The sequence below is a fragment of the Lethenteron reissneri genome, chromosome 34 (genome assembly GCF_015708825.2).
Source record: "Lethenteron reissneri isolate LAM-NWPU_2019-01 chromosome 34, ASM1570882v1, whole genome shotgun sequence".
Classification (NCBI taxonomy): domain Eukaryota; kingdom Metazoa; phylum Chordata; class Hyperoartia; order Petromyzontiformes; family Petromyzontidae; genus Lethenteron; species Lethenteron reissneri.
The window spans coordinates 15,302,142-15,321,683 of NC_083812.1; the positions used below are offsets into that span (position 1 = coordinate 15,302,142).

At 43.1% G+C, this 19,542-nt stretch overlaps 1 protein-coding gene across 7 annotated transcripts in view; it reads left to right on the top strand.

Moving 5' to 3' along the window:
- The window catches only part of LOC133350734 (glutamate receptor ionotropic, delta-2-like), a 211,307-nt gene that overhangs the window by 150,155 nt on the left and 41,610 nt on the right, over positions 1–19,542 (top strand). For 6 of the 7 annotated variants that reach the window (XR_009756103.1, XR_009756102.1, XM_061565416.1 and 3 more), the window contains exons 8-9: positions 83–244; positions 16,405–16,506. Coding sequence is in view for 5 of the 7 variants with exons in the window: in XM_061565416.1 (XP_061421400.1) it covers positions 83–244; positions 16,405–16,506 (264 nt within the window). In the remaining 2 variants the exon portion in view is untranslated. The remainder of the gene's footprint in view (positions 1–82; positions 245–16,404; positions 16,507–19,542) is intronic. The other variant, XM_061565414.1, reaches the window with a different exon arrangement.

Genomic DNA, 19,542 nt, shown 5'->3' on the forward strand with positions numbered 1-19,542 from the left:
AAATCCTCGATAAGATAACAACATACGTATTTTAATACTTTGTGAATGTTTCTCACTTTTCCACATTTTAACATTTCCACAGCACAACCACTCTCCTGTCCCTGTCCCGTCTCCCCACCAACAGGGCCGAGTGAGTGGCCTGACAGGCATCCTCGACTTTGGAGACGATGCTCTCAACCACAACGTTCAGTTCGAGATCCTGGGCACGAGCTACAGCGAGCTCTTTGGCCGCGACGTCCGGCGGGTATGTCGTTATCTGTCGCGAGAGTGGTGGGATGGAGGATAGGTAGATCTCTCACTGGCTGGGTGGTCTAGAGGCTGGGACTGAAGGCCTAGGCAGACGAACTAACTATTAACTAACACATTTTTTTTAAATTTTTACCAGGTAAGGCCCCCTGAGCTATGTAGCTCTTTTTCAGAAGCTACTTAGCCACAAATGATAGCTCAAATGAGTGTCTTATCATGTGGAAATTTATAGCAGCCAAATACTCTAAACGCGTGTTTCTAAATGTGGAGGGAAAAACCGGAGGACCCGGAGAAAAATCCATGCGACCATGGGGAGAGAGACACGCTAACTCCAAATATACAGGCGTCAGTGTCGGGATCAAACCCATGACCTCCTGTATACCAGACGAGGTAGTTAACATCTCGCCACCATGGCACTTATACCAAAAACCTCATAAAACATTACTATTAATCTGTATACTCTGTGCATACTTTGCTGTGCTTGGACAACACAATCTCCATTTTAAAATACACCGATACTACGATTTAAAAATTTCAACAAGGTATGTAACATCTCGCCACCGTGACGCCGCAGCCTGTCACGTGGGGGCCCCTTGTTAATTGGCAACAACAACAAACAAAAAGGCCCTGAAGTGAGGCCCTGTTTTGTTTTAGGTCCCACGGCAAATGCCCATTATGCCCCATCCCCCCCCTGCGGGCTGGCCTTGCTTGCCGGTTCCATGTCTCGATGCTTGCCGTGCCGCCGCAAGGCATCTTATCATCTCGCAAACCCTGTCTTTCTGAAGCGGGTTCGCGAGTCGGGCAATCCCACGGCATTTCTTTCACGGGCTAGATCAAATTGCGCTTGTGTCATGGCCATGCTCGCCCCATCAGCAATGCATTCACCTGTCATAAATCGGTAACTTTGAAATTCCAACAATGCGTCCCGACTAAGGACCATTGAAAAGTTGAAAAATAAATTTCCCTCAACTACGGTGTTATGATGTTGAAATCTAAGCGGCGTTCATATTAAAGATCTGCTCACACTCTCACTCTGATATGATCTAGCATGAGCGGAGGACGCAGGAGCCTCATTGAGCTGCCAATCAAATTCACCGTTAGCAAACGGCGAAAACACCGCAAATCACTTGACAATCCCGAGCGCTAACCACGAGCGTTACCATGGTCTCACAACATTCGTCTCTGCGTGTAATGGGTCTCGCAGGCAGCTTTTCTCGGCAAATATAGACATCACATCAGCACACAGCGGTCTGCTCTAACCCAGCACACCTATACATTAGCGCCGGGCAGCTCACTCATTGTTAATGGTAATGTCACTGAAATGCATTATTAAGGAGCCTGTGAGATGCAGACCAACACCCACCACTACATCCCCCAGCCAATGAAAATGTTTGTCTCTGTTGGATTTTAGGTATGCTCTGAAAGTGCCATGAACGATCTACCTTTTGTTTTATTTGAAACCTATACACATTTGAATTACTCGATTAGTAGATGTGTTCCTCCTGTGGAACGGGGACAATTTTAACCCAAGTGCCCCAATGCAACACTACGTCGTTGTGCGGAATGAATCAAAGTGGATTTCCGAGTGTAAACAACAGCTTAGATTTGCACAGCCTCCAAAGCGAATATTATTATTAACGCAAGAAAATGTATACAGTCATAGAAATGAAAAAAAAAATAGAAAAGCTTTTGAATCTGCAAAGGGGGGGGGGGGGGGGTCTGTGAATGTTTGCCTTGAGACGCCCGTTACTTTGAGCTGAGTCAGCACACGGGAGGGAGTGCTTGCCAGAGGAATCTTGCTATGTGTTCAATGCCAAAAGGCGAGTCGTGGCACTCGCCTGCCAAGAAAAGTGAACGGTCTTGGGATTGTATTACTCATGGTGTAAATGTAATTATGAGTTAAACAATGAACATGCCTTTGTCAATCCACTGCTGGATGAAGGTATATATCCGGGGACCGTATTGGTTACAGGGGTTGTTTGACTGTCACGTCAGCACACTGGCCAGGGTGGGTGGTTAGAGGGGTGAGTCAGGAGTTGTTCAGGCGTCACTCACCACTGATGTTGGCTGTGGCTCGGAATTAAACTCAAGTTGGCAGGTTCATAGCGTAGTTTGCTAACCACTGCGCCACCACTGTACTTTACACAATTGTCCATGTGAGTTATTTCGTCATTATTGTTCACGTCCTGATTAAATACTTGACATATCAATGGTTACAATGTCTAAAAGTGTTGAAGTGCCTTATATGTCCTGTATTGTCAACTTGACATTTTACCCTATTCTAGTCATTAAGACTCCGGTAGACACACTGACACTGCCATTAAACTAATTTGCGGACAGGATTTCTTTCTTTCTTTCTAGTAGAGCAGTCGGAGTAGACATGGGGTGAGAGAGTGCACAGTTTGAAGAGTCTGGCTAGACAGATGTTGTTGTCTAGTTTTGCTAAGCACCACATTCGATAAAGAGCATCTGACAAGGTTATTGAAGCGTTTTACCAGCTAATTAAATTCAGATTTAATTATGCACAGTTTGCATTGCTTTGATGGAAGAAACAGTAGGTTTTGTTTTTTTGCATTTTGTGGAATGTTGGATGAGTTTAGGAAAGTTTGAATTATTGTAATTGAGGCAAAGTTAGCTGTACTATACTACCTCCTATTAAAACTGTTGGCGACCTAAGGTGCACAAGAAGTTAAACATGCATGCATACTACTCTCGTTCAAACGAGTACCGAGATTGTAACTTGAAACCATCTTTATCCTCAGCAATCGGCCATCATTCCTTGTTGCGACACGTCCTGCCCAAGCCCACGCACTTGTATTCACGAAACAAGGATTGGAACGTGTACGATAACAAGTCCACCTAAGCAGATTTAGCGCCGAAACTATCTCACGTGCTGGTGCTTGGCGAATTGTTGCATTGCGGAACCGTGAGAGATGGCGATGGCTTGGGTGGAGGCCCTCATCCAGCAGTCGAATGATCACGGTTGATGCTGAAGATTGTAATTCTATTAAGACTATCGGTAAACAAAAAATATGCTGCAAAGCCAGCAAATGACATCAGCACGAGTTTTGACACCGACATATACATATATCGTGGAGCAAAAACAAAACCCATAAACTGAAGGATCTACGCATGAAAGGTACCTTACGAATGTAAACGATTGTTTTTAATGTGAGAAACGGTGCCCACTAACGCGCCGTCGTTTGGTGCAGAAATGCGCGCTGTTCGTGTGTGGTGGGGAAAAGGTTGCCGTTGCATGGCCGGCTGTTTAGTATTCTCCGCGGCCTGCGGTTCACTCTGAAGGAAGGAGCAGAGAATTTGGTACGTGTGAATGGTGCCCTTTATTAACTGTGTTTGCCGAGGCTCCGGGGAAATGATTTGGTGTCGTCTTGTGAGGGCTTCAACAACATTCTTGTGAAGCAATAAAACACGGCTTTATAAAATATGAACAAATGTGGGCAAAATTTTTGTTGAAGGCTTTGCTTCACAATATAACTAAAATATTCATGTTAATGTCAGGAACAAAAACTTCATTGGAAAGTCGTACGGCTAATCCCTTCCCAATTAAGCAGCGATTCATTTATTTTCAAAGAGAGTCGTAGCCTTTAAAGACGCTGTGAATTAAACACTAAAAAAGTGTTTTCTAGATCCTGGAAACAAGGGCTGGATAAGATGTATCTAAGGACAAAAACGCAACGGTTCTTTAACGTCTTGCTGTGCTCGAGTCCAACAAGACGCACATCTGCTTTTGCTGCTTAGACTTAACGTAAGGGTTCAATTTGTGCACCCTTCGATAAATTACATCCCCAGCCTCCACGTTAACATCATTCTAAACATCCATCCCTCTGCTACTGCTGTATTTATGCTTCCAGGCTTCAGTATAACAAAGCACTGTGTCATGTCAAGGAGGAGTAAGTAGACCACTATTTTTTTCCAAGTTTTGCATCATTCCATAATGTAGGAACAATGCATAGAGGTTATTAAAGAATGCACTTGAGAATTCATGTTATTAGAATTTACAAATCAATAGAATCAGTTTTGATGCGTTCCCCTGTCATATTTAAGTGAGAATTGGAGCCCAATTCACGTGTAATTTGCTTTCATGCAGTTCTCCAGCCTCGGCGGGACAATACCACAAAAGCGATTGCACCAAATGTATACAGTAATTTAGAGCAAGATTCGTCTGGCAGAATGGGTGGAGGCCCAATCTGCCAAAAAAAACCCTCCCAAAACACAGCCAATTGGTGGGTGTCAGAGTTCCTTAGATAATCCAATCAGAGCGCCTTCCCCTGCCAGTTATACCGAGCCAACCAATCAGCTTCCATTCGTGCATGTGAGGGTTGCTCAACACGAAAAGCTCATGCATTTCAGGAACTGTAGCGCTCAGCCACAGGCGGCTTAAAAACAAAGTCGATGATCGCAGAGGCGATGCCCAAGATTAGTGTGAAGACAATGAAGATGACAGCGATGATTACAATGATTACAATGTCAAGGATGATTTTAATACTTGACGGCGAAACATTTTCGTAATCGGGCAGAAACTTTCACCATCGTTTACACCGCCCTAACCCCATCCTCAAATCAACTACCTGCTATGGGGGAGGATTATTTGATTAATCATGCCCACGTGGATTTCAAGATGTGAAATTGGACTGATTTTATGCTAAAACAGCTGTCATTCTGCCAAAAAGTGGGAATGTGACCCCTTGATATTGTGGCTGTTTAGCCCTCCTTGGGAAAGCAACAATAATGAAACGTTGAGGTTCTTTTTTCTCTGCTAAAAGTGAAACTAATATTCATATTAAGTAAAAATTCACACGTACACATCCCACCGTGTGCATTCTTTGTGACGAATAAAGATGTAACACTGTCCTTCATATTCTGCACGTCAACCGCAATCAAAGCCACTATTTCGTACTGTGGGCATTTCAAGTTACACTTCAGTCATTCAAAATCTATGCACTTAAAATTGCAAATACTTGTATGTCACGAGTAACAGATACCGTGAGCACCATGGCCCTCGCCTTTTACATTCTCGTAACTTTATTGAAACACTCGTCCACATTGATCGAACATTTAAAGAGATGGCACGCTTCCAGACACAAACACACATGGCCTTTTGGTGGGGAAAGAATACAATCGAATTACATATACCCAAGATCACATTTAATGTACAGTACAGCACAGCTATTGTGTTAAGGTTGCATTAGGTTAGTCCTTTAATAGTTTTGTGCCGTGTATTTAGAATAGCACGCCTATGTCAAGCAGGTATCTATCGTGCACTCCACACATTTGTAAATAAATATCTTAACATATCGATAAACAAATATTGTCCGTATTTGTTAAATACTCGTGTCTGGGTGGGTTCTTAAAAAGACGTAAGGCGTCCGTAATGTGACGTTGTAATCAAATGTGCATGTTTGCACGGTTATAAACACTGCAGGGTGGCACAGTGGCAACACTTGTACCTCGCAGCATGGAGTTTGTTTATTCTCTTCCTCTGTTCTGCATGGGTTCCCTCTGGGTTCTCCAGTTTCCTCTCGTATTCAATAACGTAAAATTCCATTGATGTTGGCCGAATGTCCCAAAAAAGAGTCTTTGGGCTCGGTATGAATTTCTCGAGTATGCAAGTAATTATTATCGTATTATAAACACCACGCTTTGCCTCCAAGCGGAGTCTGTGGACCCGCTGTTAAGAAGCCCTGAAATGTCCCCGTTGAATCGTATCAGCTACCATTAGGATGCCACCTGATTTACTCCGAGCATCTCAGCTACCCACCCGGGCAGAATCCCATAAACTCTTGGCAAAAATTTACAAACACTGAAACACTCCCATGGGAAATCATGGCAATGGGAGAAGCATGATTGACACTGCGCCGATTTCCCACGCTCATTTGCGCCTTCCCCCTGCGAGGCACTGTGCGTCCACATTCTTCCGCTGCGCAACCTCTTCGCTCTCCCTGTGCAACATTAACATACCGTGCGTGTAGATGCTTTCACGCGGGGCACATTGGAGCTCGTCGTCGGCAACAGTCACCCAGGAATACACTTCACAGCCGAGATATAATAAATACATCACCGCTCACCTTCCGCAGGGATTCTCCGTCAGGGATCCTCCGACGTACGGCACTAAATATCATTCCAGGTTCCTGAAGTGTGTTGCGGATTGTTTTTGCATTTGTTCTTTCACGCGTGCAAGTGAGGGGAATGCAAGAGTAAAAAAGACAAAACACATCCCTCTTTGTTGAGGCACGTTTGTATGTTTCGTCCCAAAGTCATATTTTCTGGAAAAATCTTGCCAAATAGTCACGACGCGACTGTGCAGTTGTTATTGAAGGAGCGTGTGCAATTGCCGCGCACGTGGAAGTATTTTTTTTCAAGGATCAAGATTTCTCTCTCTGATATCTCAAGAGATGAATGTCCTTGAATGAATTGAATACGCCTTACATCCGTCTAAATAGCTGCACGGTAATAATGTATGCTAGTGTAGTGTCTGTCATTGCAAAGGCTCACCCTGCTGTCGCGTGTCAAGTTGCTGAAACGGAGTCATAGTTAAGATGTGAACTAAATTATTGTTCAGCTTATGATGAATCTGCATGGACGAAATAACACATGATGGGCTTTTTTTCGGTTTACTTTCATTAACCACACAATTACTTGAGTGGCCTGGAGGAGCCTTCACGGACCCTTACCCATCCTTTCTTTCACCAAAGTTCACCGCATGCCAATACCATGTTCAACCTAATTGTGTTCTTGCACAGAACGAAGACGAAAACTTAAATTATCAGGGGATATTAAGGGATTCTCATGGAATTACGATGAGGAACCCTTAAATTGCATCAATATACTGAGGATTAGATGCATTTAAGTGTTAGAAGTTTGGCAATCACTTGGTATGAATATAGAAATTGGAGAAAGATTTAATTTTATTAAAACCCAAAGGTTATGCGGAAGGATGTTCTCTAATACCCACGAATGGTAATCTCCCTGACTTTCTGCTTTAATCACACGGCAGGCAGGCTTCTCACCGACGACGCGTTATTCACGCGTGGACCTTACATTTGTGCATGAAATCTGATTAATTTGGTACCCAGGTTAAATGTATACTTATGTTTATTTTTTAAGTTGTATTTCCGTGCATCGCATGCAACATTTGTTATTCTGCACAACTGCCATTCAGAACTATCAGCCTTTAATTTGTCCCCATTCTTTCTGTTGCCTCTTGGACAGCCCTTTTAATGGGTCATCCCAGCTCTGGACATTCATCACCTTTTAACTCTGATGATCTATATTTACTTTTGCCCCATTTTGCCCAAAAGTTATCGAGCCTCGTAGCCAATAGATTAAACATGTTTAAAACCTGTCACGTTTCTAGATTCACTCAAATGTTTCGTAGACTGTGTAAAACTTTGCCATTACCATATGTATGGGATGCAAGGAAGATATGCCACAGAGGGTGGCTGCCTAAATGGCAACAGATGCACACTGTGATGCGTGCAAGCTGAAGAAGCTATTATTGCTATTGAAGGAGGTTTTCTTTTTTATTAATCAGATATATTTAAAATGTTGTTGTCATTTTTGCTATTTATACTGTGCCAGAGGCATTGAAACATGCTAATTTAGCCACAGCACATGAAGTAATGATGCACACAAATAAAATGACACGAACTAATATAGCACATTACATGCTTCCACTGGGAGACTTTAAGACGGAATAATAACATAGCTCTCACCTGAAGACGATTGCTTGTGTTGCGATCGAAACGTCGCGATATTTTTTTTATTATTTTTCTATCTACGTGACTTTACCGAAAGACCCATAGAATATAAAAACATAGAACACCTAAATGTATAATTTGGAGATACATATTAGTGTAAGTTACTCGTAGTTGCTAATACATAGTTGCCCATCGGCTTGATGAACAAAAAGCTTTTAAAACGTTTGTTTTAATCTTATCAATTTATTACATGAAATGTATTCCCTTTGACAATAGCTATGAACCCGCGACACACGTCAGATGCACTGTGCACGTAGGCACGTAGTGTAAGACGCCTCTGATGAGCTCAATAAAAACACTTTAGATGCAATGAATTCATAATTGGCAGCTCTTTGTCAATCCACTGCTGGATGAAGGCCTCCCCTATGCTGTGACGGTCATGGCGGTTGTTTGTCCATACTTCACTGTGAACGGTAGCATAATGATACATATTCACTAAAATTAGGGGGCGCAAGGTTAATCATTTGCAAATCCTCCATATCTAAAACAAAAAATTAGCGGAATGGTCGCAAGGAAAGAGCCCGTTACCAAGCGTACAATATGTATGGAATAGGTTTTAATTTGTCTTTGGACCAACCAAACAAAGAAACCCGTGTTGCTATGAACTCGTAAAATTCACTCGGGAGTGTTTTTTTTATTCCGATGAATGAGGGGGTAGGGGGGGGGGGTGTTTTAACTCGACGCACCGCAACTCTGTCCACCATCCCCGCTTCCACACGCGCCTCGCGGGTGTCCCCAAGACAGCCCCCGCCAGCCGGCGCACCGTCAGCTATCATCACCGTTGAGCTTGTTTGTTTTTTGCCCACAGCCACAGGCGTTGTAAAGATAGCTGAAATAAAAAGCATCCGCCGTAATGAGGTTCAATTTAGCTTCAATAGAATGTTTGCACATTTTGTATTATTCTGTATAATAAGTTATGGATGGATTACTTTTTGCTGTTGTTGTATTAGGCACGGAGACGAACTCATTTTGTAACACTTGGCAAAAAAGTAACATTATGATGATTCTGTACAATTTCAAAGTTAAAGTATGTCATCTGCAGGTCAGCAAACTAATACCAAAGAAAACTAAATATTAAAACCGAGAATAGAGTAAGAACGATGGAGTTGATTAAATGTAGCCTCTCTGGGTGACATTCAACTCCCAAATGAAAACTTGAGTTGAAATCTTGGCGTCGGGGCCACGATCGCGTTATTCGTCCAGGTTTAACATAATCAGTACTCATTCATGAGACGTCAATCATCTGTGTATTCAGGCCCTTGTTTAGCATGTTAGGGTGCCAGTAAAGAAAATCAAGTTTTTTTATTCTCAGGGTCTACGCCGCCAGATTGTATTCACCGCCTATTAAACTGAAGCACTGTAACTTTTAAAGGCAATCAACTCCATATTTTCCCGGTTGCTCAGCAGAGTTAAATGACGTGTTGCAGTCAATACGCAGAGTCCGAGTGTATGCAGGGCCACAGGTGCAGGGAAGAAGTTGAGAGGATCCCAAGCAACATCCCGAGCAACCTGTAAATACTGACAGAGTAGAGAGGCATCCTCATCAGGTGACCTTTACACAAAAAGTAACACATTTAATTGAGTGGGTTTGATCCAAGGAACTGAAACTTCACTTTTCTGCAGGCACAAAGTGGCACTCTAAATATCTCTCACTTTCCACATTTATGTTGTGGTCTCAGATTATTTGTTCCCTATTTGCTGCTACGTATTATATCAACCAACTTTCAATGCGATATCCATTACTTTACTAGTTATTGCATATCATTGAAAGTGTTAACATACCTTTAATAATGTTGCTCCTGTAGGCATTTTTATATTGTATTCGTGTTCGTGTAAATTTGGCTGCAAACTAACGTAGATTTTGCATGTCATCTATCTTGGTTTCGTCAACAATTAGCTTTGCCATCTCTTTCATTTAGTTAATGTGCAATAGCCTGTGGTGACTTCCTGTGTTCAATATGTTGACGACTTCACTAATATTGAGCCTGCCTGTTAGAATCAAATACATTTTATTTATTATTTCACCGTTTTAGTTCATCTTCCTTCATTTTAGTTTAACACGTAGGCTTTCGCGACCAATATCATCCATAATAGAGTTTTTTTTGGGTTAGATCGCATAAATATATAAATGTATCGTTACAACCCACCACCACTCGACACAGCCAACTAGTAAGGGTTGTCACGTAAACAGAACGTGCCAATTCGTCACTAGTACAGCACATCAGTGTGTTGGAGAGCCAAGCCACAACATTTACAATATGAGTACGACGTTTCGCCAGTAATTACAACTAGCTTCATCAGGCGACAGCCAGATTTGTGGAGAAGTCCACCTGTTTCGTTCCTTATATAGAGGCGTAGATGTGGTGACCACACTTATGCGCTCTTGCACAAAGTGGATGGGGGGATTACTGAGTAAACGTACATTATGCATGTACATTATATGAGCCCTTTGATCTTGTCCTTCCTGTCTATTGTGTGTATTAAAATAGTCCTACCAACGGTATTCCCTATTGAAATATACTGCCCTTTATAGCAAGCATTTAAACAATGTATTATTTGATTATTCTCTTCCACGTAGCACTAAGGCAGTAGCTATCCGAACGGTTAAATTTTTTTTAATTTCTTTAATTTTCGATAGATTATCTAATTAGTCTTGGCCAGGAGTAGCATGTTTTGCACAGAACTTCAACATTATCAAAATCAATTGAGTGTCTTTGTTGGCACGTGTGTTATGCCACTACCGACAGTTGTATTTGGGAGAATTTAATCTTTTTCTGATGTTATTTTAGTCTCGTGCTGATCAATCGTCCTGTTTGCCCAACGTAACATTTACCACACGTGCAGTTAATCCTGTACACACCTTCTGTTGATTGCTTCAGTAATACATCTTTTGTACCTGATATTAATTTCTGTATTTTATGTACAATGCCAAATCTGACTCGGATGTTTTGTTTTTTCCAAACATCTGGCTAGTTTATCAGTTACTCCTACAATGTACAGTAATTGATCGTTTTTATTACTTGGGCAGTTTCAATGCTATTGTTATTTGATTTGGTTTTGGTATTCAATGCCCTGTTGATTTGTACATCATTGTAACAGTTCATTTGCAGCGCTTCTTTAACATGTTGAATTTCACTTCTCAGACTGTCACCATCTGACACTTTCTTAGCTCGATGAATGAGCGTCTTGATGAGAGCAAATTTCTGTGCAGGGTGATGGTGTGACTCTCCCAAATGCAACTGTCAGCAGTAGGAGAACACGCGTGCCAACAAAGACACGCAATTGATTTTGATAATGTTGAAGTTATGTGCAAAACTAGCTACTACTGGCAAAGACTAATTAGAGAATATATTCGAAATTGAAAGAAATAAAAATAATTTTAACCGTTCAGATAGCTACCGCCTTAGTGCTGCTTGGAAGCGAATCATCAAATAATACATTATTTAAATGCATGCCTATAAAGGGCAGCATACTTCAAAAGGGATTACCGTTGGTATGGCTATTTTAATACACACAATAGACAGGAAGGACACGATCAAAGGGCTCGCATACTGCACATGCATAATGTACGTTGACTCAGTAATCCCCCCCTAACCACTTTGCTCAAGAGCGCAGGAGCGTGGTCACCACATCTATGCCTCTGTATAAGGAACGAAACAGGTGGACTTCTCCACAAATCTGGCTGTCGCCTGATCAAGCTAGTTGTAATTACTGGCGAAAAGTCGTACTCAGATTGTAAATGTTGTGGCTTGGTTCTCCAACACACCGGTGTGCTGTACTAGTGACGAATTGGCATGTTCTGTTTACGTGACAACCCTTACTAGTTGGCTGTGTCGGATGGTGGCGGGATTTAACGACACATTTATATATTTACGAGATCTAACCTAAAAAAACCCTATATTTATTCATTTCCTCCTATTTTTTTGAAAAAAGAGTTTTTATAATTTCCACGTTTGCTGGCTGTATAATTTCTGTATAATTCCCTCGCTCCTATGCCAAACGTTCATTCTCCTGCCTGTACCTTACACGGTACCTGCTTTTGCATTAAAGTCACCGATAATGATCACGCTTCTTATTTTGTATGGAGTTTGAAAACAGCAGCAGCAGGCTACAATTCTACTTATTATATTGTTAGCCATTCCACGGCATCTGGGGTAGCTGAGTGGAGTGAGTCCACTTGTTCCACTAAGATGCGTGTGTTGCATTAGGCAGTCGTCATCAGTGATGCGCCTGATGGTTTGCACCTCACCAAATTCGCACTTTGGTGAGTTCTTGATCTTCCATCTATGGACAAAATATCCTCCCACACATTCCATGCTGAAATGCACTGTTACGCTCAAGGGGCAGACCTGCGATTCCTCGCTGACGCCACTGTAGTGGGTATTTGGCCTACTCTTCCCATGCTGGGCAGACGTCTCAGTAAAGGTGTGAGTACCCACACTTTTCTCCACCACACGCAAACGTCCCATTAACGAACCATTCGATTAGCAGGTACTAAACCAACTACTCATTTAGAAGTTGATTAATTTCGTCAATTGATTATTTCGGATGTCAGTTTGTATGTATATATGTTGAACTTCTTTTGCACCGTACGTAGCCAACAGCACTAGCAGTTGGCATCCTATGGAGAGATTAGCCACGCGTTAGGCCTGTGGAGCTTCTACTGGCAATTCAGGGCCTCCAGTGGAGATGTTATAGCCCTTTATTCATCGGCGCATAAAGACGCCGAGTTTGACTTGCGAATCGTGCGGAATGCACACCACTACATGGAGGTCTTAATTTAAGAAAGACGTGCTTCAAAGAAATAATGGGGGGAAGTAGTTGCATTTCCTGTCTACGTTCATAAACTTGTGCAATAATGCGCATTTGTTCGCAGACTACCTCCTTATTTGAAGTGTAGACGCAGGTGTTGCTGGAAGATGTGTCTGCTGCGCTGCTCGTTAAGTGGGTGAGCATTATTGATGACACTTGGCCGACAGTGCATGTTAGAGAATGCCAAGGAAGATTACGTCAATATCTTACTTTTCAATGGTTTATTTCCCTTAACAGGCTTGGGTTTTGTTTGCTTGTTTGCCTGGCGCAAACATGGACTGTCAAACGGCGGGATCATACGTTAGTCTCTTCACAATTATTTTAGAGCTCAACTCATTTGGCATTTGACAGAGCATGTATTAACATTCCGACTTCATTGTAGACTCTCCGACGTGAAAGCCTCACCACAAGGCAGCGACCGCGTTGCGCAGAAGTTCAATACATTGCTAAAATAACAACAAAAACAATCCTCAATACATTTGTCAATAACACTGCCCTTAAAGGGAAATATTATGAATGAGATAATATTTCGAGAATGCATGGCCCTCGTTCACAACACGTAGATAAGGGCATAGATGTAGAGTGAATTCATCGCTATAATCCATTTGTACGCCATTGTGATGATAAACCCAGACAGTGTTCGTAATTGCCATGCCAGTGTTTCATAATGAGGAATTTCATTGTTGGTATTGCTGTTGTTGCTGCTGCTGCTGTTGTTGATCACAGTAATGGAAATGGTGGTCAGTGAAATGGTGGCTTGTAGATGCTAAATTGAACTTTGTGCGCGAATACAAATGCAACTTCAGTCTTTCCCCCCCCCACCCAACCCATCCCCGCATTGTTTCTGCGGTTTAGCCTTCACGTGATTCCATCAATATATTCAGCAAGATTATTAATCATTATTTGCCAGAGCCATGTTGCGTGAGCTGAATGTGTAGGGCCGATTACAAACGAAGCATTATGGCTGACAGCCTGCTGTCTCTTGGAGAGAGTGGCTGCTCGTTACCAGATTATTTAGCTGTCTGTCCACATGTCACGCGGTGGTATATATGCCTCTTTTATAGCCAGGTATAGCCGGGGTAATAATAGCACGCTCTGTCTCAATGGCGCATCACCAGCATTCACGACTGGAGTCCATGAAAATACCAGCGATGATCAGAAAAGCAGTTGGAAACTGTACACACACAGAACGAATAACGCCGGTTCTAACTGATCATTATTTTTCAAAGAATAACACAAAAAGGGTTTTAAAAAAAGTGCAGCCATGCAATTACTTGCCAAATTGCCGGTAGCAAGGCCTTGGCCAGAGGGCTCTGGAGAGCCCCTCGAGAAAAATAGCTTGGTCTTCTCTTCCACACCGCCAGACATCTAGGTAAGGAGGGAATACTCACACTTTATCGTACTGCGGTGTTGCCATTGATCGGGTGGACAGAGGCAAGGGGGGGAGGGATTTAAGAAATCAACTGCCTCACCTACAGCTTGAAACGACAGTGTACTGACCATTAACACCATTGCAGCATCCCCACTCTCATGGAAAGTGGAATTCTAAATGTACCTGATGGAGTTGAACAATTATGTGCATTGAATGCCTTAGCCTTTTTCCACTGTTACAGACATTTTTTATTTAGTCTAGTCTCTGAGGAGGGCCAATGAAAGAAAACAAGAAAAAAAGGGTTTTGCGTCATCGATAAACTGGCAAAATAATTACTATAATCGTGCATATAAGTTATATATGTGTGTGTTTTATATTAACATAAAACATGTGTCTGTGTGTGCGTTTGTGTACACTTTTACATGGCATTCACCCAAGTTTAAACCATCGCTCCACTGAATTTGCAGGCTTTGATCTATTATTGTGGAGCCACTGGTCTTGCTTCCATTTTACATCAACTTATCAAAGGAAGTAATCAATACCATTTTACACAAGCATAAGCCGTGAAATGTGAAATGTCACTTTTATTTAAAATGAGAACTAAACACTTCAACAAAAATGCAAACAACCCAGCTTTTCTTGCTATAGTGCACATTTTTAGTGGCGTATGTATCTGTGTGTGTGACGTGGGGAACGGTGGTGTAGTGGTTAGCACGCTGCGCTACGAACCTGGTGTCCCGAGTTCGATTCCTCAGGGCCAACAGCAGTGACGATTATCTGAACCGGTCCTGGGCCACTCCTAGGCCAACTCAGCCTCAAATGAGTATTGAGTGCAATGTCTAAACATTTCCGCGAGGGAGACAAAGGCGGCCGGGTGTGGTGCTGGCCACCCACCCCCTCGTGAAGTGGGGGCACTGTGGTTAGCGCACTTTGCTACAAAACTGGCGACCAGAGTTCGATTCCTGCTCACGGCCGATGTCAGTGACATATATCTTAACTGGTCCTGAGCATCATCTGGATTGACTCAATTGAGGTCCTGGTGTTGTATGTGTAGTGTCGTCTGTGCGTGCGTGCGGGTGGCGTGCATCGCACACAAAGTCAGGTGCAGGAGGCACCGCTCTGCCCTCTTTATTCGTTGTTTTTGCCGAGCTTGCGCCACCACTCGGGCCCCCTCTCTATGACCACACACGACCCCGCTGCCGCGTGCCCTGTCCGCGTTGCACCGACAGTGTCGACCGAGACAGCCAACTACTGACCAGCCGAGCAATAATCGGGTGTAGGCGGTGACGACGAGGCGAGTCCACTCCCAGAACCGGCAGCCCGGAGCTCTCGCTCTCCGCTGCTTTTATTCCCCATGGCGCGGCTTGGCTCTGGCTTGGCTCCACCCTAGCCACACCTCCCTTCTCGAACCCTCTTCCACACGAGGTCTATCATGACCCTTGCCCCAGTTCCTCCGCCCTGCCGGCACTCCCGCATATATGCTCAGCGGCGTGTGCACTAAGTGCCCACCTGCAGTTGCAGCTGCTGTCCAACAGTCAGCGCGATGTCACTACATCTATAAAAATTTTGGCCACCCAACATGTTTACAGATGCAATAGGTGCTGAAGGCTACATGATATATCTTTGTAGTTTCTGCACTGCACTATGAACCCAGGAAACTGGATTTGATTGCTCATTCCTAATGAGCAGTATACGAATTGGTTCTGGTCTTCCGTGAGGTCAATTCAGCCTTGAATGAATGCGTCAACATCAACCACATGACCCCCTTTTTCGCCAATGAGCGAGAAGGGTTAGTTGGTACCACGTGCAGTGACAAATACTACCCGTATCAACTACATGGGCAAATGTCCACTGCTTGCATGAAGCTTTGCATACATACTGTGTGATTTATAAGACTCGTGTTTATAATACCTGTCAAACGTGCAACACATACTCCTGTTTCATTACCTTTTTAATTACCTTTTCCCCAAATGCAGCTACCATAGTGGACTTGCTATCTATCATACGTGTGCGTGAATTAAAATGCCTCAAGAAAATCACTGTTAGCATGTGCCACCAATTTTTTAGGGGCCAATAGCTCAAGGACTATGCATGTGGTGAACTGTAACAGACGCTCGCCATCGTCAATAGCCTGTACGACTGTGCAAAGAATCTCTTTCTCTGTGTGAGCTCTTTGTCTTCTCTTGCCTGTTGTAGCTCGCAGTCTGGGACCCGGTGCGAGGACTCAATGGCACTTTGCGAGACCGTCGCCTCGAGAACAACATGAATGGCATTTCCCTGCGTGTCATCGCTGTGCTGGTGAGTCACGTATAAATTGAGGACCCAAAGTGCACTTCATCAGTACCCCATTAACGTACATGGATTTTACCATTCATTTGCTGCAGTTGGTTTCGATTGCAAATCCTGGTACGGGGTTGACTCAGCCCATGATCCCTCTGGGATCGATACAATTAATTGTCCTATGCAGAGACTAACCCCCGGCATGGATAAGTGGAGTTTCCACCACTGGCTCAAGGCTATTAATAGTTGAGTAACGTCTCAATGCTCATTTTCAGCACGAAATAACTTTGATAATTTATCGTGTAGGTTCGTTTACATTTGGCCTCTGTATATTCCCTGGAACAAGCTTTAAGTTGCTTTTAAAAAATAATTGACAGCGGACGAAAGCACGTCCTCCAAACTGCCACGCACGAGAGGGCTTGACCCGGCCGTTGTGCCCATCAGGGGGGGGCGGGGAGGGAGCCTTTCCGGCATCGTCCAGTGAAGTCGGCGGTCTAGTGAGAGGTGTGTCGTCCCGAAGGACCCTCGTCTGGGTCGCGAACACGGATTTGCATTCATTCAGAGAGCAGCTCCGTTCATTGAGTAAAGGTTAACAAATCGTGTTCGCAAATGGAAGTTTTTACTTCGGCAACAGTTGACACGGGAATTGATTTACAGACATATTTGACTGTGACTGCTCTACAATACGGGGCTGGGTATATTGATAGGCAACTTAGCGATAAGCACACTTTACAGCTGAAGCAATTTACATGAATTCAACGGTTTAGATTCACCCAGCGATGCCTGCATGGATTTATTTTAAAGCACGGCGTCTGCTCCAAAGCATATTGTGCGAACCTGTGACACAATTAACAAGAGTAACGCTTTCTGCGCCTATGTAACAGCGCAAATAATTACGAGTTTTAAAATGTATCCAGGAAAGGAAAACGACATCACACTAGGCTCCAACGTGATTTAATAAGGAACATGCCACTATTTTTGGTTCTTTTGGTAAAGTCACGTAGAAGGGAAATAATAAAATAATAAAAATTAAACAATCAAATTCTCACGTCGTTTCGATTGCAACACCAGCAATCATCATCAGGTGTGAAAACCACAGCAAGAAAATGTTCTGCTTATGTTGCAATCGAAACGTCGTAAGAATTGTATCGTTTATTTATTATTATTTATTATTTCCCTTCTACGTGACTTTACCGAAAGAACCAAGAATATGAATCCCTGCAGTCACGAACGCTTTAAATCGAAATTGAACATGCCACTGTTAATAATAATATTAGCTATGATGTCATGTTTATATGCAGAAAGGCTTCACTGAGTCTCACGGCTCTTGTTCAGGAGGGTTCTGCATTCGTCTATTTGGCATTCTGGTGAATACAACTCAAAAAGTCCCACATAGATGGTTGCTGTGTCCAGAATGTGCTGGATAAAGCGGCCCTCACCTCTAAAGTGTGGGATCACGGCTGTGCACCATCACACCCAGCTCCAACCAATGGAGCACCACGTTACATGTGAATATGCACATGCTCAGATATTGTTCTTTGTGCATACATTAGTCATCGAGTTCCTATGTTATTTGTAAAAAAAAAATCTACCTAAAGATATATCACGAAAGTATATAATCAAGAGTATTTAGTTTGAATTGATCTAAAGATGTGTTAAAATGTATCATCATTGTGAAATTCGTTTTATTATAATTATAAACCAATTCATTAATTCATCCCACTCAAGAACAACAAAGAATTGATAGGTTCATTATAGAATGTTTCCCATTAATACATTTATTATTTTAATACATTCAAACTAATTGTAATGTTGCATCAATCTATATAGTACAAGATGTTCAAAGATATTTCATCATGCCATTCAAGCAGAACATTAAAAAAAGCATGCCTGAACACTTCATGTTGGCATTACATAAAATGGTAATGGCAGTGGATAATCATAATATACTCAGTCAGGTAGAAAAACACATTGTCATCATGTTAAGGAATGGATTTCACATGAATCATCGTCTCCCGATTACCTAGCTGAAATATCTCAGAGCTCAGTGCTTTGCACACTTTTTTAAAGCGTGGCAAGGTATGTGAATACGAGCATGCAATGCGGTTTCAGGAAAGGGCGGTCCTGCACAGATGCCATATTTTCTGTCCGTCTGCTTCAGCAGAGGTGTAGGGAATTCCAACAACACCTACATCTCGACTTTATTGACCTGGTCAATGCCTATGATACCATCAGTAGGCCTGGGCTCTGGGTTGTTCTTTGTGCTTTCGGAATCCCTGACCCTCTGCTCACGATCATTAAGGACCTTCATGATGGTGAGCGGGCCCGGGTAAAACTATGTGGCCGGGAGTCAGAGCCATTCCCTATACACTTTGGGGTGTGACAGGGATGTCCTCTTGCTCCCACATTATTTAACATCTATTTTGACCACGTAGTTCATGAAGCCTTCAATAGCTGTACCGGAGGAATTTCCATCTGGTACAGATATAATAGGAGGCTAATCGATGCCCAGGTGCGGTCAAGGGATGGCTCCCTATTGCTCAACCATGTTATGTATGCCGATGATCTGGTAATTGCTGCTCACTCAAAGGAGGAGTTGGAGGCGCTGCTGCTGAACCTGGAGCTTGCCACTAAGAGGTGGGGCCTTACCATCAGCCCCACTAAAACTAGGCACATGCCTGGGTATTTTGTACCATCGGACACTCCACCCCCACAACTCCCAATTGGTGATGGGGCAGTTGTGGAGAAAGTGGAGAGTTTCCCATACCTGGGCCGGCTCCGGGTTTAACAGCAGAGGTCTCACTCCGAATCAGTCGAGCAGCATTATCTTTTCATCGGTTGCGTAATGCTGTATGGAAGCTACCTGGTCTGTCGCTCCGCACGAAGGTTCAGGGCTTCTCGGCCACAGTCATTCCCTCCCTTCTCTATGCTTGCAAAACGTGGACCCCCCTAATGGAACATCTTTACCAGTTAGAAACATTTAGGCTGGCTTGCCTATGATCCATCCTGAGTGTAACCAGGCTGGATTGTATGAGGCGCTCACAAATCCTTGAA